At 41.0% G+C, this 27,235-nt stretch overlaps 1 protein-coding gene across 3 annotated transcripts in view; it reads right to left on the reverse strand.

Moving 5' to 3' along the window:
• Positions 1-27,235, reverse strand: part of A1CF (APOBEC1 complementation factor) — a 94,707-nt gene that overhangs the window by 41,559 nt on the left and 25,913 nt on the right. For 2 of the 3 annotated variants that reach the window (XM_073596332.1, XM_073596331.1), the window contains exons 2-3: positions 18,647-18,790; positions 7,105-7,239 (exon numbers count right to left, since the gene is read on the reverse strand). In XM_073596332.1, coding sequence (XP_073452433.1) covers positions 7,105-7,239; positions 18,647-18,745 — 234 coding nt within the window. In that variant the 5' untranslated portion in view covers positions 18,746-18,790. The remainder of the gene's footprint in view (positions 1-7,104; positions 7,240-18,646; positions 18,791-27,235) is intronic. The other variant, XM_073596333.1, reaches the window with a different exon arrangement.

Raw genomic sequence — 27,235 nt, forward strand, 5'->3', positions numbered from 1 at the left:
GCTTGGTGATGCACTGCCCATGAAGCACTGACTGCCCTGGTAGAGTGCGCTTTAATCTTAAAGGGAGGAACCCTTCTTTTCAGGCCATAAGCCTGATTAATCACCTGACGAATCCACTTAGCAACAGTAGATTTCAATGCTGCCTGATCCTTTCTAGGGCCTTCCGGCAACACAAATAAAACATCAGTTTTCCATATCTGAGAAGTTGCTTTCAGATAGGCTTTAATTGCTCTCACTACATCGAGAGAATGTAATCATTTTTCTTCTGCAGAACGAGGTTTTGGAAAAAGGAAGGTAAGGAAACATCTTGATTCAGATGAAAACCAGACACTACCTTTGGCAAAAAGGTTGGGTGCGGACACAGCACAACCTCATCCTTGTGAATGATTAAGTATTGCCCTTTACAGGAGAAAGCAGCCAATTCTGATACTCTTCTTGCAGAGGTTATCGCAACTAGTTATATAAATTTCCTTGCCAAAAGGATCAAAGGAATATTCCATATAGGTTCAAAGGGTTGTCTTTGCAACGCCGACAAAACCAGATTCAAATTCCATGGGCACAAGGGTATTCTAACTGGCGGAGTTATCCGAGTTACCCCTGGTATGAATGCCCCGACTAAAGAGTGCGAAGCAAGCGGCCTTTGGAAAAACACTGCCAAGGCCGAAATCTGACCCTTGATTGTACTCAAGGCCAGCTTCATTTCTACTCCTAATTGTAGAAAGGCCAGAATTATTTCTATGACATACTTACAAGGATGCCAACACTTGGTTTCACACCAAGTGATGTAGGCCTTCCAGGCCCTGTAATAAATGGTCCTGGAGGCCGTCTTTCTGGCATTAATCAGGGTGGTTGCTACCGAACCTGAAAGCCCCTGATTTTTTAGAATGTGGGCTTCAATAGCCACACTGTTAAATTTAGCATTTGTAAGGCAGGATGGAATACCTGCCCCTGCAACAGCAGGTCTGGACAAGTTGGAAGAGTCAAAGACTCCCCTACTGCCATTCTCACTATCCCTGCATACTAGGGTCTTCTGGGCCATGCCGGGGCCACTTCTTCCCTGATCCTGTGAAGCAGCTGAACTGGAGGGAATGCATAAATCAGTGAAAACTGATTCCACGGGACCACTAACGTATCTCCTCCGAGTGCAAGTGGATCCCTTGTTCTCGCCACAAAGTTGTCCAAATTCTTGTTGAACCTGGACACCAATAGATCTACGTCCGGCGTACCCCATCTTTGGCATATGGCCAAAAAGACATCGGGATGTAGGGACCATTCTCCCGGAAACAACTCAGAAAATCTGCCTGCCAATTTTCAACTCCTGGAATGTAAACTGCAGATAGGCAAGGAACATGTTTCTCTGCTCAAGACAGAATATGGTCCACCTCCTTTTGGGTAGCGTGGCTTTTGGTGCCCCCTTGGTGATTGATATAGGCCACTGGTGTGGCATTGTTGGATTGTATCCTGACATGAGCATTCCGCAACCTGGATGTCCAGGCTATTAGAGCCAGACGTACTGCCCGAATCTCTAGGATATTGATGGGCAAGGTCTTCTCGGACTCTGACCACTTCCCTTGAACAGTGGTATCTTCTAGAACTGATCCTCAGCCCCATAGGCTGGCATCCATTGTTACTACTTTCCAGGAAACTGGAATGAAGGATTTCCCCTTCTGTAAATTCCTGGTTATCAACTACCAGTTGAGACTCTGGTGTACCTTTGGAGCCAGATTCATTGGATAATCCAAGGCTTGGATCCGTTTGTTCCAAGCAGACAGAATGCAGTGTTGCAACAGTCTTGAATGAAACTGGGCATAGGAAACCACTTCGAAGGAAGCTACCATCTTCCCTAGTAGTCTCATGCAAAGGCGAATGCAGCCTTCTTACCGGCTGTAAGGATGATTTCTCTAGATTGAGAATCCAACTCAGGTGTCTCAGATAACTGACTGTTCTGAACACCCCTTGATTTAACCCTGCTATTGACCGATCTACCAGTAGCAGGTCGTCTAGGTATGCTATTACTGCTATACCCTGGCCCCTTAGTCTTGCTGGTGCTGGGGCCAGCACTTTTGTAAACAGTCGGGGAGTGGCGGCTAACCGGCAAGGCCATGAACTGAAAGTGGCGCTGCTCTACTGCAAACCACAGAAACGTGAGCAGGAAATATTGGCACATGTAGTTACGCATCCTTGATCTCTATGGATGCTAGAAACTCTCCTTCCCGTAGGGTGGAAACAACGGACTGAATCGACTCCATTCGAAAGGAGCGGATATTTAGGAAGTGATTCAGATTCCTGAGATCTAGATTGGGTCTGACATTTCCATTTGGTTTTGGTACCATATAGAGATTTTAATAAAACTGCATGTCCCTCTCTTCTTAGGGAACCTCTATTATCACTCCCTGACACAGTAATCGGTCCAGTGCCAGAAATAAGGACTTTTTCTTTACTGGGTCCTTGGGAATGTTTGATTTTTTAAAACGCGATGGTGGAAACCCTTGGAACCCTAGTTTGTAGCCTAGGGCTACTACAGAGAGGACCCACTTGTCTTGGATTACCTCTAGCCAAGTTTCTGAAAACCACCGCAGTCTTCCCCCACTCGATCGACCGGGGGTGCCCCTTCAGAAGGAAGCCTGGGGATTCTGTTTTGTGGACTTCTGACCCCAGGGCTTTTTGTAGCCCTGTGTCTGATTATGAGGCTTACCCTTTGCCCCTGGTGGTGGAGGCCGTCAATATTGCCTGGAGGCTGTTGCCCCAGGCATAGAAGGGGAAGTCTTGAAAGAAGGCCGTCTATTCTTTTTCTTAACCGGCAGAAGGGTACTCTTACCCCCACATATCTTTTGGATATACTTATCCAAATCTTCCCCAAACAACCTTTATCCATGAAAGGGAAACCCAGCCAAGAGCTTCTTGCATGGTAACTCCACTGACCAATTTTCAAGCCACAGAGTCCTGCGCATATGTATGAACATAAGCACAAGGCGAGACGCCTGACGGATGGAATCCTTGATAGCGTCCACCCACTGTAAAGTATAGGGCCCTACGTAGCTCAGCTAAACTTTGGGCCTCATCAGCTTGAGCAGGAACTTTTTTATTAACCTGCTTGAATTCATCCTGAAGGGATTGACGAATGCTTATTGCTGCTACTGCAGGCTGTACCACCGCACCGGCTACAGCAAATGAGGATTTTAGTAAAGATTTCAACTTTTTATCAGCTGGATCTCTAAATACTTGTACATTGTCCACTGGACAAGTTAAATTCCTGTTCACAGAGGAGATAGCAGCATCCACTGCTGGCAAATCCCATCTCTTTGAGAACTTTTTCTCCATAGGGTAAAGAAATGGAAATTTCTTAGGGGGAGAAAACTTGCTTATCTGGGTGATCCTAATCAGCATAAATCAGTTGCTCCAGTAAAGGGTGCATAGAGAAAGCATGAGAATCCTGTGGGGGTTTCAGCGAACCCAAAGAGGAGAAGGAAACCTCATCCACCTCTGCAGGAGGCAACTTATATCCAGAGTGGACCAAGTCCGTAAGGGATTGAATTAGAAATTTCTGAGATTGCGAAGTTGAGGAGTCACCTGAACCTCCTTCCCTCAAAGGTACCCCACTATCATCTGCCCATTGTTGTTCCAAAACGGGAAGGTCAAGGGCAGGAGAGGGGGACCTGCTACGTTTTCTCACTTCCTGAGAGCATGACGCGAACAAATCGGCTATTTTCCCCTCCAAACCAGCCAGAGCCAACGCTAAATCGTCCTTAGTGACGAATGCAGAAGCTGACATGTTGGGGGTAGCCACCATGCCTGTGAAACAAGATGGCTCAGATTTTCCAGATGCTCCAAGTCCTTCAGGGAAGGATGGAACTGCGGGCGTGTGACTAGGACCCTCAGGCTCTGACTGCAGTGATTTTGCACACTCCCTGATGAATTACCCCTCCTATGGGCAGACATAGTCCTAAGCACAAAAAAAAACAGAGGTACTAAACAAAATGCATCTACTGCCGAGCTTTAGTCTAGCAATTTACATAATATGCTGCTATAAATGCTCTATGCTGAGTAAACGTGCCCCTTGGAAATGCCTGTATCCACACACCCATACAGCTTACATGCCCTTGTGCGCTCTGTGTCCCTCCGTCAGCCAACCAGACACTCCCAGAGTGTAAAGCTATTAAGCAGTGAGCCTTGTGCTTCACGTGCACACTGGTGACATTTAAGCCACGCTCCGTGGACTTAGGCTCTGCCCCCCTTTTTAAAGGATCCCTTTCTCGCGCTCTGCGTGGAGATAGCTGGCCCTGTAGTGAGGGCGGATCGAGGGGGGGTGGGGGTCATCAGCAGGGGGTAACCTGACCTCTCTGATGATGGATGGTCCCCCCAAACCCATACTGATGGCTGACAGAGCAGGAGAAATAACAATGCTGCCGCAGGAAGCCTTTGCTGACACTTGAGCACATCACAGGGGAAGCATGGAATGCTGGAAGCCAGGTATGCAGCTTTTACACTCTCTAGTGGCAAAACACAGACAAGGCATCGCATACTCACACCAGAAAGATCAAGTGAATCATATATATATATATATATATATATATATATATATATATATATATATATACATTCCCTGTCTTTCTGACTTACCTGATCCCCGCTGCAGGACTGCTGGAAATTATCACAGGCAGATCCAGCCAGCACCCACCACGGCGGGCCGTGTCATGCCAGACCTTCAAGGACTGGGTTCCCCTTTCACGGGTCCACTCCCTTGGACCTGTACAGCACCACTGCCGGAAAACGCTTTGGCTGTATTAACATGACCAAGGTGCCAGGTCCCAGGGTCCAGGCACTTTAGATGGATCCGTTTGCACAGCCCCTTGATCCCATCAGGGATTACTTAGTGGAGCTCTCTTAGCACTTCATCAACTGTGACCAACACCTTACACACTGGCGAAAAAACTGAGATACTCCCGGTATGGGAGGGGTTTTATAGGGAGGGGCACTTCCTGTTTCCTTTTTGGCTATACCAGTCTCCATTCACCCACAGGTGGCCTATAATCCATATAGTTATTACTATGGTGCTCTGTGTCCCGTGATGTATGATAAAGAAATGCATACAGGAATTCAGCACCCAGAATAGAGTAATGAGAAATATAGCTGAGCAAGACCCTGGTGAAAAGAGAGAGGAGGTCGGAGGAGGAAAAACACAACATTTTGGGGATGAAAGGTCCCTCTTTCTCAAGAACCTTCTACCTGCCAAATGGATACTCTATATGGTGTTCACTCCCACAAGCAAAGTATCCAGCATGCGAATCAAAGTTTGGTCCGAACTAATGCTCAGACTGAACCTTGACCTCATCCCTAATGATAACCTGATAAAGGTTCTAAGCTTTTTCCACATTACTCAAAACTAGAAAAACGCTTTGGCTGGAGATCCTATTCAACTGCAAAGCTGCTGGCTAAAACCCTAAATGGACAAAATTAATATTTTGCCTTATGTGACTTTCTATAAAACGGTAAAATGTTACAGCAAGAAGACATGTGTTTGTCCCAGCTGTCTTCCAAATATTATTTTAAAACCATGCAAGTTCCATATGTTAGATTTCTCTTCAAAAACAAACTTTATTAGAATGCATCATTAGGCAGGAGTAATTTGTCCACAAACACACATTAAATAATTATACATTTATAACTATTTAGAATGCATAAATGTGTACAATACTCATGCACATTATTCAGCTGTTCTAATGTTACTTTATTGCATCACTTATTTTAGCAAGCACATATTCCATACAGTTCAGCCAGGAAGTTTAAGTAGATCTAAACTTTGCTTGCTACAGTTTGTCTTAAACAGAAGTCAAGTTTTGTTAATTTGTTTTCACTAAATGTTTCCTTTGCATCTCAGGACTGCTGATCCTCTACCTACAGCCTCTTTCACCGACTTCCTTTCCATATGCACTCAAACCAGTGTCTATTGCTATAATCTTTAGCCATTCGACCTCCAGGAAGGTTTACCCCCTTCGTGACCAGGGCATTTTTTGCTATTCAGCACTGTGCTACCTTAACTGGTAATTACTTGGTCATGAAACACTGTACACAAATGAAATTGATATAATTTTTTTTCACACAAATATAGCTTTCTATTGGTGGTATTTAATCACCACTGGGTTTTTTATTATATAAATGAAAAAATAACAAAAATGTTGACCCCCCCCCACTGACGTCCCTAGTGACACTAATACAGTGATCAGTGATAATACTGTACACTGACACTGTACTATTGATGTTGGCTAGGAAGGGCTTAACAGCAAGGGACAATCAAGGGGTTAACTGTGTGCCTAACAAGTGTAATGTGTGTAATGTGTGCTGCTTTTACTTACTGATCTGGCTGTTTTTTCTACCTGCTTTTCAGGGAGAAGAAACAGCCAGATCGCTGTTAAGTGTACACAGAGTTCTGTGTGTTTGTAAATCACCGATCAGCAGGTTTCAGCCAAAATCATTGGCTGAAATCTGTTGTCAAACTCTTGCAATGTCCAATTATAGATAGCATGGGTCAGTAGGATGTCAGGATGCCTGACAGCAAGCCAGCAATTTGCACGTGCCTTCCGCTTGCACATAGTATTTTTACTGTTAGCGGTCGACAGCAGGATAAGGAGACCTTGTCACCAGACCATTCATTTCAACAACAATCTATTCATTTCAACAACAATGGATGGCTGGTGGTGCTGCTGCACACAACCTTCTGTGTGCAGCAGAACCACCAGCCATCCATAATACTTACCTGAGCCCCATTTCAGTCCAGCAATGGCTCAGCGCAGAGGCTCACAAAAAGTGGACCCCTCCCCCTAAAAAAAAGAGGCTTCCAAAAGAGGAGAGAGAGCTATATTGTGCAAGGAGAGAGGGGACTGTGCTAGAAAATTGACTCTCCCTGAAGTAGTCCAATTTGCTAGCAAGCTCAAAGACACATATCAAGTCAATGAAAATGTTAATAGAATTAAAAAAAATACTGCAGGTAAGCATTTAAAATACTTGATTCTGTGTTTTTATCTTTTAGGCTGGTAACAGGGTCTCTTTAATTACTTAACTTTATTATTCCAATTTTTCATATCTCCATTGTATTTCCAATTTTACCTTTTCACATAATGGTATGAGTTCATCCTCAAAAAGATCACGGGGAAGTTTGCCGACAAAGATCTCACAGCCTCTTTCTGGAGGCGGACCATCCCATCCGGGAGGAGGGCCTCCATATCTTCTCTGCCCATTTTCCTGTTGAAAAGAAATAACTTTTTGTTAGCAGAAACACAAGTGAATGTTTTTCTATGATCTTAATCTGGAAAACCTTGATATGGAAGTTCAACCCTGACTCAAAGTTTAGGTCAGTCATTTTTTTAAACTAGATTTCAAAATGCTTGGAAATATGCCTCCATCAGAGATAAGAGACATTGCCACATTATATAACATTTGTTAATTATTGTATTGCAGAAGTTCTTATAATTGTTATAATCGGTAACTCATAGCATTAGCAACCAATAGGATTCCATCTTCTACTAGTCTGACTTCATTTTTAGTGAATACTTATTGGTTGCCATAAATTGCTGCACTTAAGAATAAGATTTATTTAATAAGGCTGAATGCGTTGCTGCTTCATTATGTGCTTCAGGTTTAACTAGCCTCATTGGTGATAGACTTTTAGGATTGTTAAATGAGCACATGGCAATTCCTTTATCCTCACCCAGTTCATGGACTGAAAAAACACAGAATTGAAAGTTATCTAGACAATAGGGATGCTAGAGGCTGTAGTATGATGATGCTTGGGTTGATTTACTAAAACTGGAGAGTGCAAAATCTGGTGCAGCTCTGCAAAGAAACCAATCAGCTTCCATTTTTTTTTTTGTCAAAGCTTAAATGAACCAGCTGAAGTTAGAATCTGATTGGCCATGCACAGCTGCACCCATTTTTGTGCTCTCCAGTTTTAGTAAATCAACCCCGGTATGTATCTCTATGGGCAGAAACGATTTTTTTTGGCTTTATTAATCTCTGAGAAGCTAGATCTTTCACATTTGCTTTGTTCACACACAGCTAAATCTAACGGTGGACATAATCAGCCCAGGCTGTCCCCATTGTGATGGCCTGATGCAACATTTTAGGCCATTGACAGTACCCTTATGAAGATGATTAAAAGTGCTTTTATCAGAAGTGCTAGTTTATCAGCCTACAGTAAAATCTTGGATTGAGAGCATAATTTGTTCCGGAAACATGCTTGTAATCCAAAGCACTTGTATATCAAAGCAAATTTCCCCATAAGATATAAAGGAAAATCAGATTTGTTCCACAACCGTTTATTTATGGGTCTTTCAGTTTATAGTCCATATAAAAAGATTATAGCAATGTGATGGTTGTGTTGTTGTGTAACCATAAAATGTCCACCCACAACTAGCAGCCTCCATATAGGGGATTAGAAGCAAAATTCAGAAGGAGCTACAGAGTATAAAAGAGAAGAGAGGTGCCTCTAAGTGTAGCAATATGATTACATTTAATGAAGGTACAACATTTAGCAACTCACGTGGTTGATGATTAAAACAGGCACATCTAAGCTGTCCACATAGACCATCTATAGACGGCTCTCACCGCTGTCAGTCTGCAGTCCGCTGTCATGTGCTTCTAAGTTGATATAATTTTGTATCCTTGATGTACCACGTTATATATATGTATTCGCCATATTGTCATGAGTTTCAAAGTTGATATGATTATGTGTCTCTGATGTCCATGATATATATGTATTTTTATGTGCAACCTTATGACCCAGATAATTTTACTCATTTATCCTCCATGTTAATAAACATGTGTTTCCTTCAAACATGCCCCCACTATGTCTAGAACCTCATTCAAAGTCCCAAATCCCCTTTTCTATTTCCAATATCTCAAATGTGAGTTTATCTCATAGCTTGTTAGACCACTTGTATGCCTGAAGCAGCTGGCTGTACAGAGGAGTCTTATCATGAATCAGATTGAGGCTGAGCAAGCCACTATTGTGGATGGAGTGTTGTGACTGAGCAGTGTCAGGACAATACTGAAACAGCCAGTGAGCTGGAACGTCTCAGTAATTTAGTTGGGAAACCTTCTGAAAACCATCCACTCCACAATAGCGACTTGCTCAGCCTCGATCCGGTTCATGATAAGACTCCTCTGTACAGCCAGCTGCTTCAGGCTTACAAGTGGTCTAACAAGCTATGGGATAACCTCACATTTGAGATATAACTTGCAGTTTACCTCGGAGACTATCCATCTGATGCGGGATCACCTGTTCCATATTGGAGTCCATCTTTCATTCATCGCTTTCCGTATGGATGATTTCACTGAGGTCATTTCCTCACAAATGCCTGCTTGACCCATGTGCTATACAGTACGTTTAACCACCTTGTCTTGTAAGCGTGCCAACCTAACTTTTCTTCCTTTGCACTTCATGGTCAAGTATTTTTCAAGATTCATCACTGTATTTGATTCTCCATTTATGGACTTCCTTTTACACCATTATATTTCATACTGTCTACTCAAGATGGACCAATATGAATTATCTTTTTATTTTGATTATTTTACCCAAGTTTGTATTGTTTGCATTTATATGTTCACTTATCTACACACTTTGAGCTCTACACTATTTGTTTTTATTTGTTTTGCACTTTGTGTCTATCGGAGTGTTGGTGGCTCACCCAGTTTTCTCTTTGTGCAATTTTCCTATACATGATTGATTTTATTTAGTCAAATCAAAGGTAAAAAATACAACTTCGTATCAGATATATATTATATTTCTAGTAGCTAGTATTATAAACTCTATAGTTACTGAACTAAGGCTTAAAAACTATGCGTAAATGAAATATGTACAGTATATTACAGACATTGCCATAACAGGAAGGCTTTAACAAATTAATTATTTAAAAAAAAAACAGCTTCCTACAAAAAAAAAAAATCCAGCCACCAGTACATTTAATAATGTTTGTATCGTTAAAGAAAGGAAATGTATGAACAGTAATGCGTGAGGAATGATAAATCATGCAGGATATCTAGTTTTTACATTATGACAATAAATGTAAAGTATATGGTGAAGAGATCCTGTTTACAGAAGCCTGAAATAATCAGGTCAATCTTTTTTTTACCCAAATACACATACATAAAAGTTGTGTATTAAAAAAACGCTACGTAATATGCATAATTTCAACGATGTGTATCGACATTATATTATTACATAACATTTTTACAAATATAGGGGTATTCTACATTTTTCTGTAGTTATGCCCAAATCTATTGTAATCTAGATTTATATGAAAAAAAAATCTGAATCTTAAATATGATAGTAGTGGCTATCTGCAGCCAACATCTTTGCTCCAGCCAAGCTTTGCACCTTTTTGACATGGAATATCAGCTTTTTTTATGCTGAATTCCTAAGGGGCTGCAGTTACCTTTTTTGGTGAACTGTAACTTTTTTAACATTTACACATTTATAAACTGAGCTTTTATATTATTTTCAACTTGTATAACATCATTATTTTACAAACAAACATTTAATACAGGATGCTTTCATACTCCTCTTAAGACAGAGCATTCTGCGCATTTTAATGAGAATGCCCTGCATCAGATTTTCATTTGTTGGCTTCTCCTACAGATAGAAAATCCAGAAGATTCCTGTCTCTGCAAGCATTGCAGGAAGGGTGTCCTTCCTTTAGTTCATTTGGCTGTCTATGTATCTGATCTGCTGATATTCATAAGTAGTCACCTCACAGGCAATACACAGTATAGTAGTAAACTGGCTTTCTAAAATCACTCTGAAACTAATTTCTCACTTGCTACCTGCTGGCTGCAAGTGGTAACTATGTATTATGCAATGTGAATGATTAACTAAAAATAAATAAATATTTCTAATTTCTCATAATACTTAAGAAAATACAGGCATACTATAGCTTCCTAAGAAAAAAAACACAAAATGCAGCGCTCTGAAAGAATGATCAACTAAATTCCAACATAGTACTGCATGCATAAACAATGCTATTTATTCTATAAAGTTAAAAAATGGTTGAACAATCAAAGTTCAAAATAAATGGTAGTGAACATTACCAGTGACCTCCGAGGGGCTAATGGGGAAACAATCATCCGGGAGGCTTGCCTGGAGATGGTTTGAACATCAATCACCATTCAAGGAAATGGAGGGGAGAAAATTAATTTCCCAGAGGGGGAGCGTACTGGCTGCTGGCAAAACCTGCCAGCTCCAGGCGGATGCCATGGCTGGATGGTGGTCAGCAGTATGGATGGAAAGGCAACCTGTGTGATGTAAATGGCCCCAGAGGGAACAACCATGCTGAGCAGGGTCGATATTCTCAGCGTGTCTATGCGCCTTCTGTAACGTCACTGCTGTGCCGGATATGAAGGGGAAAGGTGTCCTAAAGTCAGTTGTGTAAGTGTCCACTGTTCTGTATACGTACCTTAAGAACAAGAATTGGTGAACACCGGAGGCTTATACACAAAGGGTGTGATAAACATAGTGTCCCACGTCATTTAAAAATAAAAATAAAAAGGATATTAAATGCCTTAAGGTTTTTGACATCTAGGCTATTCCGATGGACACACTCATGGCCAATGAGAGATTTGCTCTCCTTTGCAGGAGAGAACATTTTTGTATTTTTATAGTGGGGTCGCTTTCGCCCCATGGCTTAAATGAAGAACTTGAGATTAATACACTTATTTAAATTCACTCACTCTGCGTACATCTTATTGTAGGTTGATTTTTAGTATATTTTTTTTTTCATATGTTGTTTATGTATATGTATACTTTTTTCTTTTTTGTAATATATATCTAGATATATATATCTATATATATATATATTTATATCCTCTGATTACATTTTTGGATATATATTTACAGGCATACCCCACTTTTAAGTACACAAGGGGGTTTATTTACTAAAGCTGGAACGTGCAAAATCAGGCTCACTTCTGCATAGAAACCAATGAGCTTCCAGGTCTCATTACCAAAGCTTAATTGAACAAGCTGGGGTTAGAAGCGCATTGGTCTCTATGCAGAAGTGAGCCTGATTTTTCACTTTTCCAGCTTTAGTAAATAAACCCCATTGTGTACTTAAAAGTGGGATATGCCTATATTGATAATCTTTTATATTAGACATATGACTATTACATGCATAAATTTGTGTATGGTCATGGGTAAAGTTTTTTTTCGTTTATCATGTTATTATTGTTTTTGCATAGGAACTGTTGTTTTTGATTGTTTTGGTCTTACAATAGATAGTTGCTAATTTATGGCCTTTTATGTCTATTCTGATGTTCATGAATTGTACCACTCATATGGAGCTTTTTATAGTCTACCCCTTTAAGACTGAGCAGTGAGGAGGTGACAATTATCCTCGGGCTTGTAATTAGCTCTCTCTCTTTATCTGGCTTCTGTTACCGTCCTGGCCGTGACTTTGACAAAGCTCATGCTCGCGAAACATGTAAGTCACAGCAACCGAACAGTGGATGTTTACATAACTGACTTCAGGGCACCTTTACCCTTCATCTCCAGCACAGCAGTGATGTCATAGAAGGTGCATAGGTGCGCTGAGAATATCAACCCTGCCCAGCTTGGTTGTTCTCTCTGGGGCTGTTTACATCACACAGGCTGCCTTTCCATCCATCCTGCTGACTACCATCTAGCCGTGGCATCCGCCTGGAGCTGGCAGGTTTTGCCAGCAGCCAGTACACTCCCCCTCTGGGAACTGAATTTTCTCCCCTCCATTTCCTTGGATGGTAATCAATGTTCAAACCATCTCCAGGCAAGCCTCCCGGATGATGTTTCCCCCTTATCCACTCTGAGGTCACTGGTAACGTTCACTACCATTTATTTTAAACTTTGACTGTTCAACCATTTTTTAACTTTATGGAATAAATTGCATTGTTTATGCATACAGTACTATGTTGGAATTTATTTGATCATTCTTTCAGAGCGCTGCATTTTGTGTTTTTTCTTTGACTGTCGCATCTCTTTCCACACTGTGCTGGCTGCACTGGGTCTGATCCACTTATCTGATTACTCCTCACCAGAGCACTCTACTTGCCCCTAGACTCGCAGTGCTCCAGGTGTTTTTTTATGCTATAGCTTCCTTTTAACACTCCACATTGAGATTGCTGTTTCTCTTCTGAAATGTTTATAAACTAGTGAAAACCAGAAGACATGGCATCTGTATAAATAGATGCACAAATGTACCCAAAAAATAATCTTTTTATTTTGGGTGGCTGCAAGTCAACAGTCATCAAGCCACCTGCCCAGCAGTTTTATTATGGATTACTTAAAGCAAATGAAAACTCAATAGCAAATATATTTTATATTGCAGCTTGTCGATCCTTTAATGTGGTGGCTGCATTTGTTTTTCAGGCTCTTCTTTCATTACCTCCACCTGATGATCCGGCCAGTAAGTCTGTTATTTTTCAACTTCTTTTAAAAGAACAAGCTGTCCAGACAAAGTGGTGGTTAGAGGGTTGAGACAAACCTTTTAAAACTGGCAGGAGTGATTACAATGCTCATCCTTTATTCATTTATGTAAAACCTTTACCCCAAAAGGAATAAAAAACTGTTTCTGTAACTGCTTCAAAAGTGTTAGCTGGAGATCAGCTTTAATTTGTTAGTCAAATACATTTATATCTTCTACTGCATCTAACATTACCCTCTCTCCAGACCGCCAGTGCTGCCTGGCAGTCTGCCAGTGCTGCCTGGCAACAAAGACAAAGTTGTCTTTGTTGTCCCTTTATCCAGAGTGGAGACACTCAAAGACAGGAAGTGTGTTACTTACCAAATCAGCAGGTGAAGTAAAGGAAAAAAGCTTTAAAACAGAAAATGAATGCTGCCACCACATGTGAGAATTGCTAAGCTGTAATATTTTATATTTTTGTTGATGTGGTCTGAGCAAGGCTATGGCTGGTTGCAGAAGACAAAATCTTGATTTTTTGATGGAAGGCTCCCCAAGTTATACAAACATTATTGACACATTAAAACATATCTACACTATATAGCCAAAAGTATTGGGCTGTCTGCCTTTACACACACACACACACACACACATGAACTTTAATGGCATCCCAGTCTTAGTCCATAGGGTTCAATACTGAGTTGGTCCACCCTTTGCAGCTATAACAGCTTCAACTCTTCTGGGAAGGCCATCCACAAGGTTTAGGAGTGTGTCTATGAGAATGTTTGACCATTCTTCACGAAGCGCATTTGCGAGGTCAGACACTGATGTTGAATGAGAAGGCCTGGCTCGCAGTCTCTGCTCTAATTCATCCCAAAGGTGTTCTATTGGATTGAGATCAGGATTCTGTGCAGGCCAGTTAAGTTCCTCCACCCCAAACTCGCTCATCCATGTCTTTATGAACCTTGCTTTCTAAACTTTGTGGACAGCCTTCCCAGAAGAGTTGAAGCTGTTATAGCTGCAAAGGGTGGGCCAACTCAATATTGAACCATACGGACTAAGACTGGGATGCCATTAAAGTTCATATGGGTGCAGGCCAGACAAGTTCCTCGACTCCAAACTCACTCATCCATGGACTTTGCTTTGTGCACAGGTGCGCAGTCATGTTAGAACAGGAAAGGGCCATCCCCAACTGTTCCCATGAAGTTGGGATCATGGAATTGTCCAAAATGTCTTGGTATGCTGATGCCATAAGGGTTCCCTTGAGGTTAGTCAAGTTCCTCCACCCCAAACTCACTCCTTCAGCCTTTACAAAACCTTTATGATATGGGCTGCTATTTAGTGGAGAAATGTAAATCAGAATGGCATACTTTGAAATACCCCAGCCATGGTATATAACAAGAAAATTACCAGTTAGCCTCTTGCTTTGACTCTTTAAATTGTTAAAACTATATGACAGCTGGAACCTGACAACTAGCTAAAGATAGCATTAGCACTTTAATTTGTTTTAAAAAAATAATTCCTATGTGCGATAAAATAAGATGGTAAATGTAAGAGACAAAAAAAAATTACATTTGTATATTGACTTCTATAGATAAGGAGACATGAATCTAAAATGCAAAAAATTAGCAAGTATTGTACACTTGGTCAATTTTGAAATGCAACATAATTTACAGGAAAATTTTCAAAGCTTATCATTGAAGTCAAGAACCTTTAGCAAATATATACGTGTGTATTTTTAGAAAGCAAAAACACAGCTTAATATTGTTGCATTTGAGCATAGAACTTCAGCAACTGTAACGACTTGTTGTGCCCTTCTGATTACCATGGGATATCTTGCAGGAGAATCATGGACTGAAGGATAGACCTTTTACCCCTGTTCAGTGCTGGTGGGATTTAAAAGCAGTGTTTTCTGTTTGGACTGCAATTAACTAGAGATGTGGCAACCTTGACTCCAGAATTACTTGGCACAATATATTTTACAGTCGTATGAACTACATTCAGAAAATCCGTGGAGGGATTAATGTAACTTGTGTTTTTACTGCACTGTGGAAAAAGAGAGTATATTGATATCCAATCCCTTCTTGATTCTAACATTACCCGGTCGACTCGACTTTAGTTCATTTTTAATTTTCAAACTAAGCACTTTAAGTAACTTGTTGTTCATATTTGCCTTGCTTATGGAAATCAGTAAAAGCCATGGGGATACCTTGCCCTGTAATTGCATCAAATGACACATAGAATGAAAACCTCTACAGGCTAATGAGAGCATAGTGTTTTTGTTTTCTGGTTCTGATCTATCAAGCTATAATATTCCACAGATTGAACTAGAAGGGTCCACATCTGTGAGCTTCAAAAGACATTTTGCTAAGCAATGGAAGTACTGGATGTGACCCATTAAGGGCCCTGAGATGGCTTTGTGAAGGTAGTGGGTCCAAGGGTTGGCAACTTTGAGGGCAGGTATAAACACTCAAGAGGCAATAGGCAAGCGAAGTCAAGACTGGAAACCACGTGGGCCTGTTCACACCTATGTGTTTTCTTTGACTTCATCCAGCCCATGATGTGCGTCTATGCATGAAACTATTTTTTTTAACAAAGCATGTTGATGCATGGCATATCTGAATAAGCACAATTTAAAACATGTCATTTTGCATGCAACACATTTTTAAATGTTATAAAATATAATTATGATTGGGCCCTCAAACCTAGAATGAGCTTGAAAGAGGCAGAAGGGTAGAGGACACTCCTCCTGGACTCCTGAATTGACAGCAAGGCCATTGAATTTTTACTGAAGATACTTACTGAAACCAGCCACAGCCAATATCAGTTAACGTCAAATAGGCTGTTCAGTTTGCAAGAGAGTTTTGACTCTGCAAGGGAAATCTTCGTTAGCTTAGTGAATGAGGTGAAGCATACTACTGCAACGCATAGGTGTGATCAGGCCCTTAAATTTTCTCCATTTAGTTTCTCTGTCTTTACTTAACAGTATACATGTCCAGTCTACAATGCTAAATACTTCTCCGAGTTTTTTCAGTTATGCCTTGCTAAAATCACTTATACATTATCAAATTTAACAAAGTTTTAATTTAACTGGTTCATTGACTTTGTGTCAAAGATAAATATGCATCCCTCACTAGTTCACCCTCAGGAATATTTTACAAAAATCCTCCCATGCAGTTCTATATCCAATGAATAGTACATACCAGAGCTGCTTATGTTGCAAATGGTGAAGGCCCTCCTAATACACATACAGGTGTTGGTGGACAGAAAGAACACTGGCCCTCATTCCCTTCTATCCTGCCATTTGCAGGACAAGGTAAATGTCACAATAACAAGCTATAAATCAGTGCTGCCTTACTCCTCACACCATCTCTATAATACATAAAAAGTTGACAAATAAAATAAAAATAGGATAAACCTAAATAAATAGCATATCAAACATAAACACACGTCAATATAAAAAAGTGAACTAATCATAGACCCAGTGTTAAAATAGGTTAGATAAAAAAAATGCACAAATATAAATATCACCAAAGTAAATAAAATGAAGAATAAATAGACACATTCCCAAAGTAAATAATGTGGAAAAAATCCACAATAAGTATACACCACACATATAAATTGCCCAAAAGTCCCAAATACTTTAAAAGTCCAAAAGTGGATCTAATAATCAAATCTCCAATTGTGTAGATAATAATTGGTCATTCTTCATCACCATACAGTGCTCCATCACAAATAAAGTGCACACTGACCTCATATACTAATCTATAAAATATACTATAAAATATACGGGCCAAAATCACTCATATCTCATCTGTATGGTCTCTCTTCCACAAGGAGAAGGTCCTGGCCCCCAAGGGATTTGTGTCACTCAAGCAACTAGCAGTGATGTGTTTAGAAGAGGAGGGACAGCTTTCAGTAGTGTAGTCATTTTTATATAATAGGAAAGCCCAATATATCCAAAAATTACACTCACATTTCATAAAAGAGTCACAAACTCAAACAAAGCACATAGGTAAGCAGTTTACTGCTAATTTACGGTTTTCGGTCCCAGGCCTGAAGTGACATGAAAAATGTGAATGGGGGATATTACTGCGCTAACCCGGTGTGTGAAGCCCGGAAGTGACATGACCCCGCTCCGTCCGACACATTGCATCAATTATGTGACTTTTTCAGGGTAAGTTCTTCAGTTACTAGTCAGTTATTGTAGATTTTTCACATCATTTACTTTGGAGATATTTATATTTGTATATTTTGTTATATTACCTATTTAACACTTGGTGCATGATGATTTCACTTTCTTATAATGATGTGTGTTTATGCATTTGATTTTCTACAGTATTTATTTAGGTTTAGCCTAAATATTTGTCAATATTTTATGTATTATAGAGATGGTGTTTTTACCACTTTACTGACGTTTAAGTTAGTGAAGAGCAGCACAACACTAATTTGTGGCTTGTTATAGTTGATGTGGGAACACAGTGGGGTGTTTTGCAGCAGTTCCCCCCAACACCTGATTGTGAAAACATGCAAACTCCTTCCCTTTTTATGATTAATTTCTCTTCTAAACACGATGTAGCCTTCCAAATGAATTGTCCAGTTGTTAATTTTTAATGAGCCAACCCAGGTTTCTGCTACTGTATATCCACTATATTATAATTCATGGCGATCATCAGCAATCCCAATTTCTTAAAGTGTATCTATACCAAAAGCTTTCCTTTTTTTTTAGCTTTGAATAGCATGGGGAATAATTGGAACTCTTGTGAGATTTTACTGCAGTCAGTTGGGAAAATTCTGTCTGGTAAGAAAGGTTGTCCCCAACCTAATGCTATTTATAGGTTGAGTAGGGGAATGCTGGAATTTCTGTCAGCTGTCAGCAGTCTTTCTCTGGTGCAGATTTTCCCTCACTTCCTGATTGCAAAAGTGTTTTCCCAGAGTAGGAAGTGATTGGAAATCTCTCTAATGGAGCCTCGAAAAGCAGCAAAACTTAACAGAGGTTCAAACGTTTCCCCATTATAAGACTACAAATAGTTTGGGGTATAAATACACATGTATTTTGTTTGGAAAATGTTTATGTTTGTTGGCATACACTTTTAAGTACTACATTTTGTATAGGTAGAAGTGAGATAAGAATGTTGTTCCAATACAAACCGGGATTCACACATCACTCAGAAAATAATTAACAATCAAACCTTTTGCATCTGCGTCATTCAGGGCTCTCATACCTGTGTCAAATTATATCCTGTGCGCTGAATCAATGCACGCAGTGCAGCTTCCTTCTGAGTGGCGGCCAATCCTTCCCCGGATTTTTGATTTGATTCCATTGAGAATGATTATCAGCAAAAAATCAGGTTAATTAGGTGTGCTCACTGCAATTAAATTTAAGATAAATTAAATGAATTAATAAAACTAGAAGATATAGCTTGCAAATAATTTGAAGACTTGTTTAATTTTCTTGTACAAAATATAGAATTATTTGTAACTTAGAATCATATGATTTATCAGTAGTTACACGTCTGCTCACTATACATGGTTCAGAACTGCTCATTTGCTACTGATATATGAACTATATGACATGCAACTGGAGCAAGGAATCTGTGATATTACCAATATTACCACAATTAAAAATGCAAAGTTGACAAGGTAACAACCGACCCGTTTGACTTCTTGAAGATACATTCTCTTAGTTCATGTGGCTATTAATTATTATTAGAATTATAAAAAAAATTGTAATTGCTCAATTCCACCAAATTTCAACATAAAATGGCCCATATATGCAGAAATGTTATGAATGATATAAACCAATTCTGTGGCTTTGTGTCACTTTTGTAAACATATACAGTATCTCACAAAAGTGAGTACGCCCCTCACATTTTTGTAAATATTTTATTATATCTTTTCATGTGACAACACGGAAGAAATGACACTTTGCTACAATGTAAAATAGTGAGTGTACAGCTTGTATAACAGTGTAAATTTGCTGTCCCCTCAAAATAACTCAACACAAAGCCATTAAAGTCTAAACCGCTGGCAAGAAAAGTGAAAATGTCCAAATAGGGCCCAAAGTGTCAATATTTTGTGTGACCACCATTATTTTTTGCAGCACTGCCTTAACCCTCTTGGGCATGGAGTTTACCAGAGCTTCACAGGTTGCCATTGGAGTCCTCTTCCACTCCTCCATGATGACATCACGGAGCTGGTGGATGTTGGAGACCTTGTGCTCCTCCACCTTCCATTTGAGGATGCCCCACAGATGCTCAATATGGTTTAGGTCTGGAGACATGCTTGGCCAATCCATCACCTTTACCCTCAGCTTCTTTGGCAAGGCAGTGGTCGTCTTGGAGGTGTGTTTGGGGTCGTTATCATGTTGGAATACTGCCCTGCGGCCCAGTCTCCGAAGGGAGGGGATCATTCTCGGCTTCAGTAAGTCAAAGTACATGTTGGTATTCATGGTTCCATCAATGAACTGTAGCTCCCCAGTGTTGGCAGCACTCATGCAACCCCAGACCATAACACTCCCACCGCCATGCTTGACTGTAGGCAAGACACACTTGTCTTTGTACTCGTAACCTGGTTGCCGCCACACACGCTTGACACCATCTGAACCAAATAAGTTTATCTTGGTCTCATCAGACCACAGGACATGGTTCCAGTAATTCATGTCCTTAGTTTGCTTGTCTTCAGCAAACTGTTTGTGGGCTTTCGTGTGCATCATCTTTAGAAGAGGCCTCCTTCTGGAAGGACAGCCATTCAGGCCAATTTGATGCAGTGTGTGGTGTATAGTCTGAGCACTGACAGGCTGACCCCCCACCCCTTCAACCTCTGCAGAAATCCTGGCAGCACTCATACGTCTATTTCCCAAAGACAACCCCTGGAAATGACGCTGAGCACGTGCACTCAACTCCTTTGGTCGACCATGACGAGGCCTGTTCTGTTAAACTGCTGTATGGTCTTGGCCACCATGCTGCAGCTCAGTTTCAGGGTCTTAGCAATCTTCTTATAGCCTAGGCCATCTTTATGTAGAGCAACATTTCACAAAATGTCTCATGATGTAAATCCATCTCACGCCGCCGATGAGCCGAAAAAAGAAAAAAAAAAAGCCGCAACAGATTGCTAAGACCCTGAAACTGAGCTGCAGCTACAGGTCTTGCCATGGTCTACCAAAGAAGTTGAGTGCTCGTGCCCAGCGTCATATCCAGGGGTTGTCTTTGGGAAATAGAGGTATGAGTGCTGCCAGGATTTCTGCAGAGGTTGAAGGGGTCACATGGCGTCAGAGGGGGGTGGGGTCACCCATTTACATCACCGAGTGGCCCCGCCCTCAGCTATATAACAGCTGTCATTGAGAAGAAGCGTCACTCGGCGGGAGCCTCCCATGGAGACGGAACTGTTGCGGCTTTTTTTTTCTTTTTTCGGCTCGTCGGCGGTGTGAGATGGATTTACATCGTAGGACATTTTTTTTTTATCTTTTAATAAAGGACTTGTCCCAAAGTGTCTCCTGTCTTTTTTACTTTTTTTGACACTTTTTTTGTGAAATGGTAGGGATACTATGTACCCCTTACCAATTCACATGGGGGGAGGCCGGGATACCTGAAGGGTCTGGTATGGATTTTGAGTTGGACCCTACGCCATTCTTTTTTATTTGGCGCAGGGTTCCCCTTAATTTCCATACCAGACCTGAAGGGCCTGGTATGGATTTTGGGGAGACCCCCATGCAATTTTATTAAAATGTTTGGTTCGGGGTTCCCCTTAATATTCATACCAGACCCAAAGGGCCTGGTAATGGACTGGGGGGGGTACCCATGCCATTTTTTTCAATGAGTTTTATCTATATTGCCGAGACCCGACAATTCATTACAGCTGCAATCAGTTTTAAATGACTTTTTTCCTTTAGAAATGTCATTTTGCTGTGGTACTGTTCTAAACACGGTAAAACGACGCCACTTTACAGGCATGCTATAGACACCCCCAGGCTTGATATTTAAAGGAATATTTCATTTTCATTGTTTCACTTTAAGCATTATTAAAATCACTGCTCCCGAAAAAATGGCCATTTTTAAAACTTTTTTTGCATTGACACATGTCCCCTGGGGCAGGATCCGGGTCCCCAAACACTTTTTATGAGAATAACTTGCATATAAGCCTTTAAAATTAGCACTTTTGGTTTTTCATGTTAGTGTCCCATAGACTTTAACGGTGTTCCGCAGCTTTCGAACAACGCATAATGTTCATTGTTTGCCGAACGTCCGAACAACCAAAGTTCCGCCCAAACCTATACTTGGGCACAACCGTTTGCCCATCCCTGGTGCCTTGTTCTGTTACTTCCACTTAAACGTTAACCTGCTGTACAAGGACTACAAGAGGCTGATATGATATGGGTGAAATTCAGGTACTCACACTGCTTGCATTTGAAAAATACATTTAGTAATGGATTAATCCTTGCAGTGCTGCAAAATTATACACTGTGTTTTGTGTGTTTCTATCAGACTAGAGTTCAGTTTAAAAATATTGAAACTACATTTATTTGATTATATGAGATTTTAGTTAATTCATTAATTAATTAATAATATATTATTTTAATAATATTATATATTATTTAATGAGCCTAACCACTGGACTTTGATATTGTAAAACCACAATTTATGGTTCTTTTACAAGGTGGTCAGAAGTTAGGAAATGTTTTATATATTGTCTGCTGCCATGAAGAATGCACCCGGAAAGAAAAATTACAGAAAGGAAAGTATACATTTTCTGCTCTTCTGGCACATCAAGACAACAAACAATGGCTTTACCACATTGTGTTATATATATATATATATATATATATATATATATATATATATATATATTCATTTCAATGTATTTATTGAATCTGAAACGTTCAAAGACAAAAAAATCGAGCAGAGATCTGTCAGTATATAGGACTTAAGCACAATGAAATGTACAAAAGCAAGAGGAAACAGTGTCATATCAATACTGAAAGGTTTCTAGACATAAATGCCTTGAGCAGGGGGTCTTAAACTGGCGACCCTCCAGCTATTGCGAAACTACCATCATGTCTCTGCCTGTGGGAGTCATGCTTGTAACTGTCAGCCTTGCAATGCCTCATGGGACTTGTAGTTTCGCAACAGCTGGAGAACCGCCAGTTTGAGACCCCTTGCCTAGAGAGTCAACTACCTTGTGCTCAACCATAAAAAAACATTCAGGAAATAAGGGCATATACACAGTCATTATGTAGCATCAACAGATGTTAATGCATATGAGAAGTTCAGGAAGGTAGGGGGGAGAGGAAATTGAGAGAAAATGGGGCCAAAATATATATTTTAATTGTTTTTTTTTAAATCAATTAACAAAATACAAACTGAGTGAACAGGAAAAACATCTAAACCAAATCAATATTTGGTGTGATTACCCTTTGGCTTCAAACCAGCATCAATTCTAATGCCCCGTACACACAGTCGGACTTTGTTCGGACATTCCGACAACAAAATCCTAGGATTTTTTCCGACGGATGTTGGCTCAGACTTGTCTTGCATACACACAGTCACACAAAGTTGTCGGAAAATCCGATCGTTCTAAACACGGTGACGTAAAACACGTACGTCGGGACTATAAACGGGGCAGTGGCCAATAGCTTTCATCTCTTTATTTATTCTGAGCATGCGTGGCACTTTGTCTGTCGGATTTGTGTACACACGATCGGAATTTCCGACAACGGATTTTGTTGTCGGAAAATTTTATATCCTGCTCTCAAACTTTGTGTGTCGGAAAATCCTATGGAAAATGTGTGATGGAGCCTACACACGGTCGGAATTTCCGACAACAAGGTCCTATCACACATTTTCCGTCGGAAAATCCAACCTTGTGTATGGGGCATTACACTTACACACTTTGTACACTTGCACAAAGTCATGGAGTTTGTAGGATTAGAGTCAAATGAATAACTACCCAGTTATACCAAGAAGAAGCTAATGATCATCAATTTAATATGTAGGTTGAAACATGGTCATTAAATGAAACATAAACAGCCGTATAGGAGGCTTAAAACTGGGTGATGAACAGCCAAACTCTGCTACTAAGGTAAGGTAGTTATACTGCATCAGTAATATCTCTCCCGGACAATTATTTCAAAGCAGACTGGGTTTTTAAGTCGTGCTGTTTAAGCTCTTTTGAAGAAGCACAAACGGGCATGTTGGGGACCATAGATGCAGGGGTTGGCCAAGGAAACTTAATGCAGAAGATGAAAGCACATCATGCTTCCTTCCCTTTGACATTGGAAGATGTCCAGTAGTGCCATCAGCACAGAACTTCTGGAAATCAGTGGGACCCAGGTACACCCATCTGCTGCCTGGAAAAGTCTGGCCAGAGGTGGTCTTCATTGAAAAATTGTGGCCAAAAAAGCCATACCTCTGATGTGGAAACAACGCTAAGCGACTCAACTATGCATGAAAACATAGGAACTGGGGTGCAGAAAAATGACAGCAGGTGCTCTGGACTGATGAGTCAAAATGTGAAATACTGTATTTGGCTGTAGCAGGAGGTAGTTTGTATGCCGAAGGGATGGAAAGTAGTACAATAATAAGTGACTGCAGACAACAGTGAAGCATGGTGGAGGTTCCCTGCAAGTTTGGGGCTGCATTTCTGCACATGGAGTTAGAGATTTCATCAGGATCAATGGAGTCCTTAATGCTGAGAAATACAGGCAGATGCCATACCATAACATCAGGGAGGCATGTGATTGGCCCCAAATATATTCTGCTCAGGAGAACGACCCCAATCATACAGCCAATGTCATTAAGAAATATCTTCAGTGTAAAGAAGAACAAGGAGTCCTGGAAGTGATGGCTTGGCCCCCAAAGAGCCCATTCTCAACATTATTGAGTGTGTCTGGGATTAGATGAAAAGACAAAAGATATGAGACAGCTTACTTTTACAGGCTCCAAGATGTTTGGAATAACCTACCTGCCAAGTCCCTTCAAAAACTATATTCAGGTGTACCTAGAAGAATTCATGCTGTTTTGAAAGCAAAGGGTGGTCACCCTGAAGATTGATTTGATTTGGATTGCTCTGCTATTCATTTACTTTCCATTTTGTCAATTGATAAAAATAAACTATTAACACTTCTTTTTCTGAAAGCATTTTAGTTTTACTGCATTTTTCACACCTGCCTAAAATGTTTGCACAGAAGTGTATATATATATATATATATATATATATATATATATATATAGTATATACACCGATCAGCAATAACTTTATGCCCACTTACAGTGGCAGGTTAAGTGAATAAAATTGATTATCTCATTATAATGGCATTTCAAAGTTGGTGGGATATATTATGCAGCAAGTACCCATGTTGTCCCTGAAGGTGATCTGTTGAAAAGAAAAAAATGGACATCACAGTTTTTGTTGTGTATGGGGCTGTGTAGCCACAGACCGGTCAGGGTGGCCATGCTGACCTCTATCCACAGCCAAAAGCGTCTACAATAGGCACACAACCATCAGAATTGGACCACAGAGCAATGGAAGAAGGTGACCTGGTCCAATTAATCATGTTTTCTTTTACACCATGTAGATGGCTGGGTGCATGTGTGTCTCTTCCTTGGAGAAGAGATGGCACAAGCATGCACCAAGAGAAAATGGCAACCCTGTGGAGGAAGTATGATGCTATGAGCAATGTTGTGCGCCAAACCATTGTGCCTCGCCATTCATGTGGGTGCTATTTGACACGTACCACCTACCTAAACATTGTTGCTGATCAAGTACACTACTTCATGGAAATGGTATTCCCTGATGGAAGTGGCCTCTTTCAGCAGGATAAAGCACCCTGCCAAACTGTAAAAATGGTTCAATAATGGTTTGGGGAACATAACAAGGAGTTTGAGGTGTTGTCTTGGCCTCCAACTTCCCCAGCTCTCAATACAATTGAGCATCTGTGGGATGTGCTGGAAAAACTGGCCTAATCCATGGAGTCCCCACCTCACAACTTTTAGGACCTACACAATCTGCTACTAATGACTTAGTGGCAGATACCACAGTATACCTTCAGAGGTCTAGTGGCATCCTTGCCTTCACAGGTCAGGGCTGTTTTGCTGGAAAAAGGGGCTGTTTTGAGGCAAAAGGGGGATCTACTCATCATTAGGTGGGTGGTCATAATGCTATTGTGATTGGTGTAAATAGTCAATGTCAGGATCAGCCTAATCCGACCAGTCTCATGGTGTAATGCAATGCTTGGGAGAATATTGTTCCTTTTATATTTGACACTAACCTAGGGGGTAATAATGAGTGCTTTTGATTCATTGCGTAGGGACTGAAAGGGTCATCAAAGCTTGCAATCATTTCTGTCCAGCGGGTGAATTTTTCTTCCTCTGCCTTTCTCAGGGAAGGGATGTGCTCTTCTAAGGCCTTCAGTCTAGTTACGTGGCTGTTAGGGCCTGTTCACATGGGAAATCTCAGAAGAACTTAACATTGACACTCGATGTAGATCGCACATGCAGTGCATTTTGAAAGCTGTGGGGGAAACTCATGTGGAACAATTTCCTGCATTACATTTTAGTGGGTTTGTTTAAAATTCTTTACTTTGTGTTGGCAAAGCATTTACATTGAATTGTCAGGAAGAAAAACTGTGTGGCAGGCATGTTGTAATGCAATTTCTCCTTTTGGCCACAAGATGGAGACAGAGAGATGCTAACTGGTCCTTCCAGAAAACTGAGAGCGACAGAGAACACTGGGAAAAAGGGGAGTTTCAGGAAGTGCTGAGGGGATGGAAGAGAGGGAAGTACTGAGGTAAAAGAAAGAGAGAATGCTGACAGGAGACAGAGGAGAGGAGATTGCTTATAAGAGAGGGAGATACCAAGGCTCAAAAAGTCCTTTGCTGGAACACAGTGACACTTAACAGTGAGGAGCGGAGAAGTGTGTGAGGGGAAGGAACTGAAGTGCAGAGTGAGGAGAGAGACACAAATATTGACACCAGGGACTGTGTGCTCCAACAGAGGAGGTGGGATATCCTGAAGCCTGGGAAAAAGAGTCTGTGAGGAGAATAAGGTGAGCAGTCTGAGGAGAGAGAGAGGGAGAAAGAGAGAGAGTGTGGTGAGGTGACAGGTGTGAGGAAAACCGCTGAGACTGAGGAGACAGAGAGAGAGACTCTGGCAGCATCAGAGAGGGAGAAAGCCAAGCTTTTCCATGGACTGCCAGGAGAGTGTTGCCTGGAGATAGAGGAATGAGGACGCCTGTGGGGAGCCAGGAGCAGAGACAGCCACGTGGTCCACTACTATCTAATCCAGGCACCCTACTCAGCAGCCCAGCACCACTCAGCTCAGCAGAGACGACCCACGCCTTTCAGGGATCGAGATACCTATCCGGGTATTGGGTCGGCACCTGCCTGTTCACCTTGCAAGTTTAGCTACCAGTCATCTTGATCGGCCATCAGCGATCCAGTGCCCTAGAACATTGCTAGGAGCATCAGGAGCCTAAACTGACACCTGGGACTATCGTTGTGTCATCGCACAGAGGACTGGTGAGCGGGTGTAAACCCAACATCCTTCTTGATACCATACTGACACTGCATGCAGACACCAATTTCCCTTTTTAGCAGGGGTCTCAAACTAGCGGCCCTCCAGCTGTTGCGAAACTACAAGTCCCATGAGGCATTGCAAGGCTGACAGTTACAAGCATGGCTCCCTCAGGCAGAGGCATGATGGAACTTGTAGTTCCGCAACAGCTGGAGGGCCACCAGTTTGAGAACCCTGCTTTTTAGTGTCACGGGATGCTTGTTTGGAGCTGCCATCTCTAGTAGTTTGCCCTTTTAAATCTCTACC

This window comes from Aquarana catesbeiana, linkage group LG08 (genome assembly GCF_042186555.1).
Source record: "Aquarana catesbeiana isolate 2022-GZ linkage group LG08, ASM4218655v1, whole genome shotgun sequence".
In the NCBI taxonomy this organism is placed as follows: Eukaryota; Metazoa; Chordata; class Amphibia; order Anura; family Ranidae; genus Aquarana; species Aquarana catesbeiana.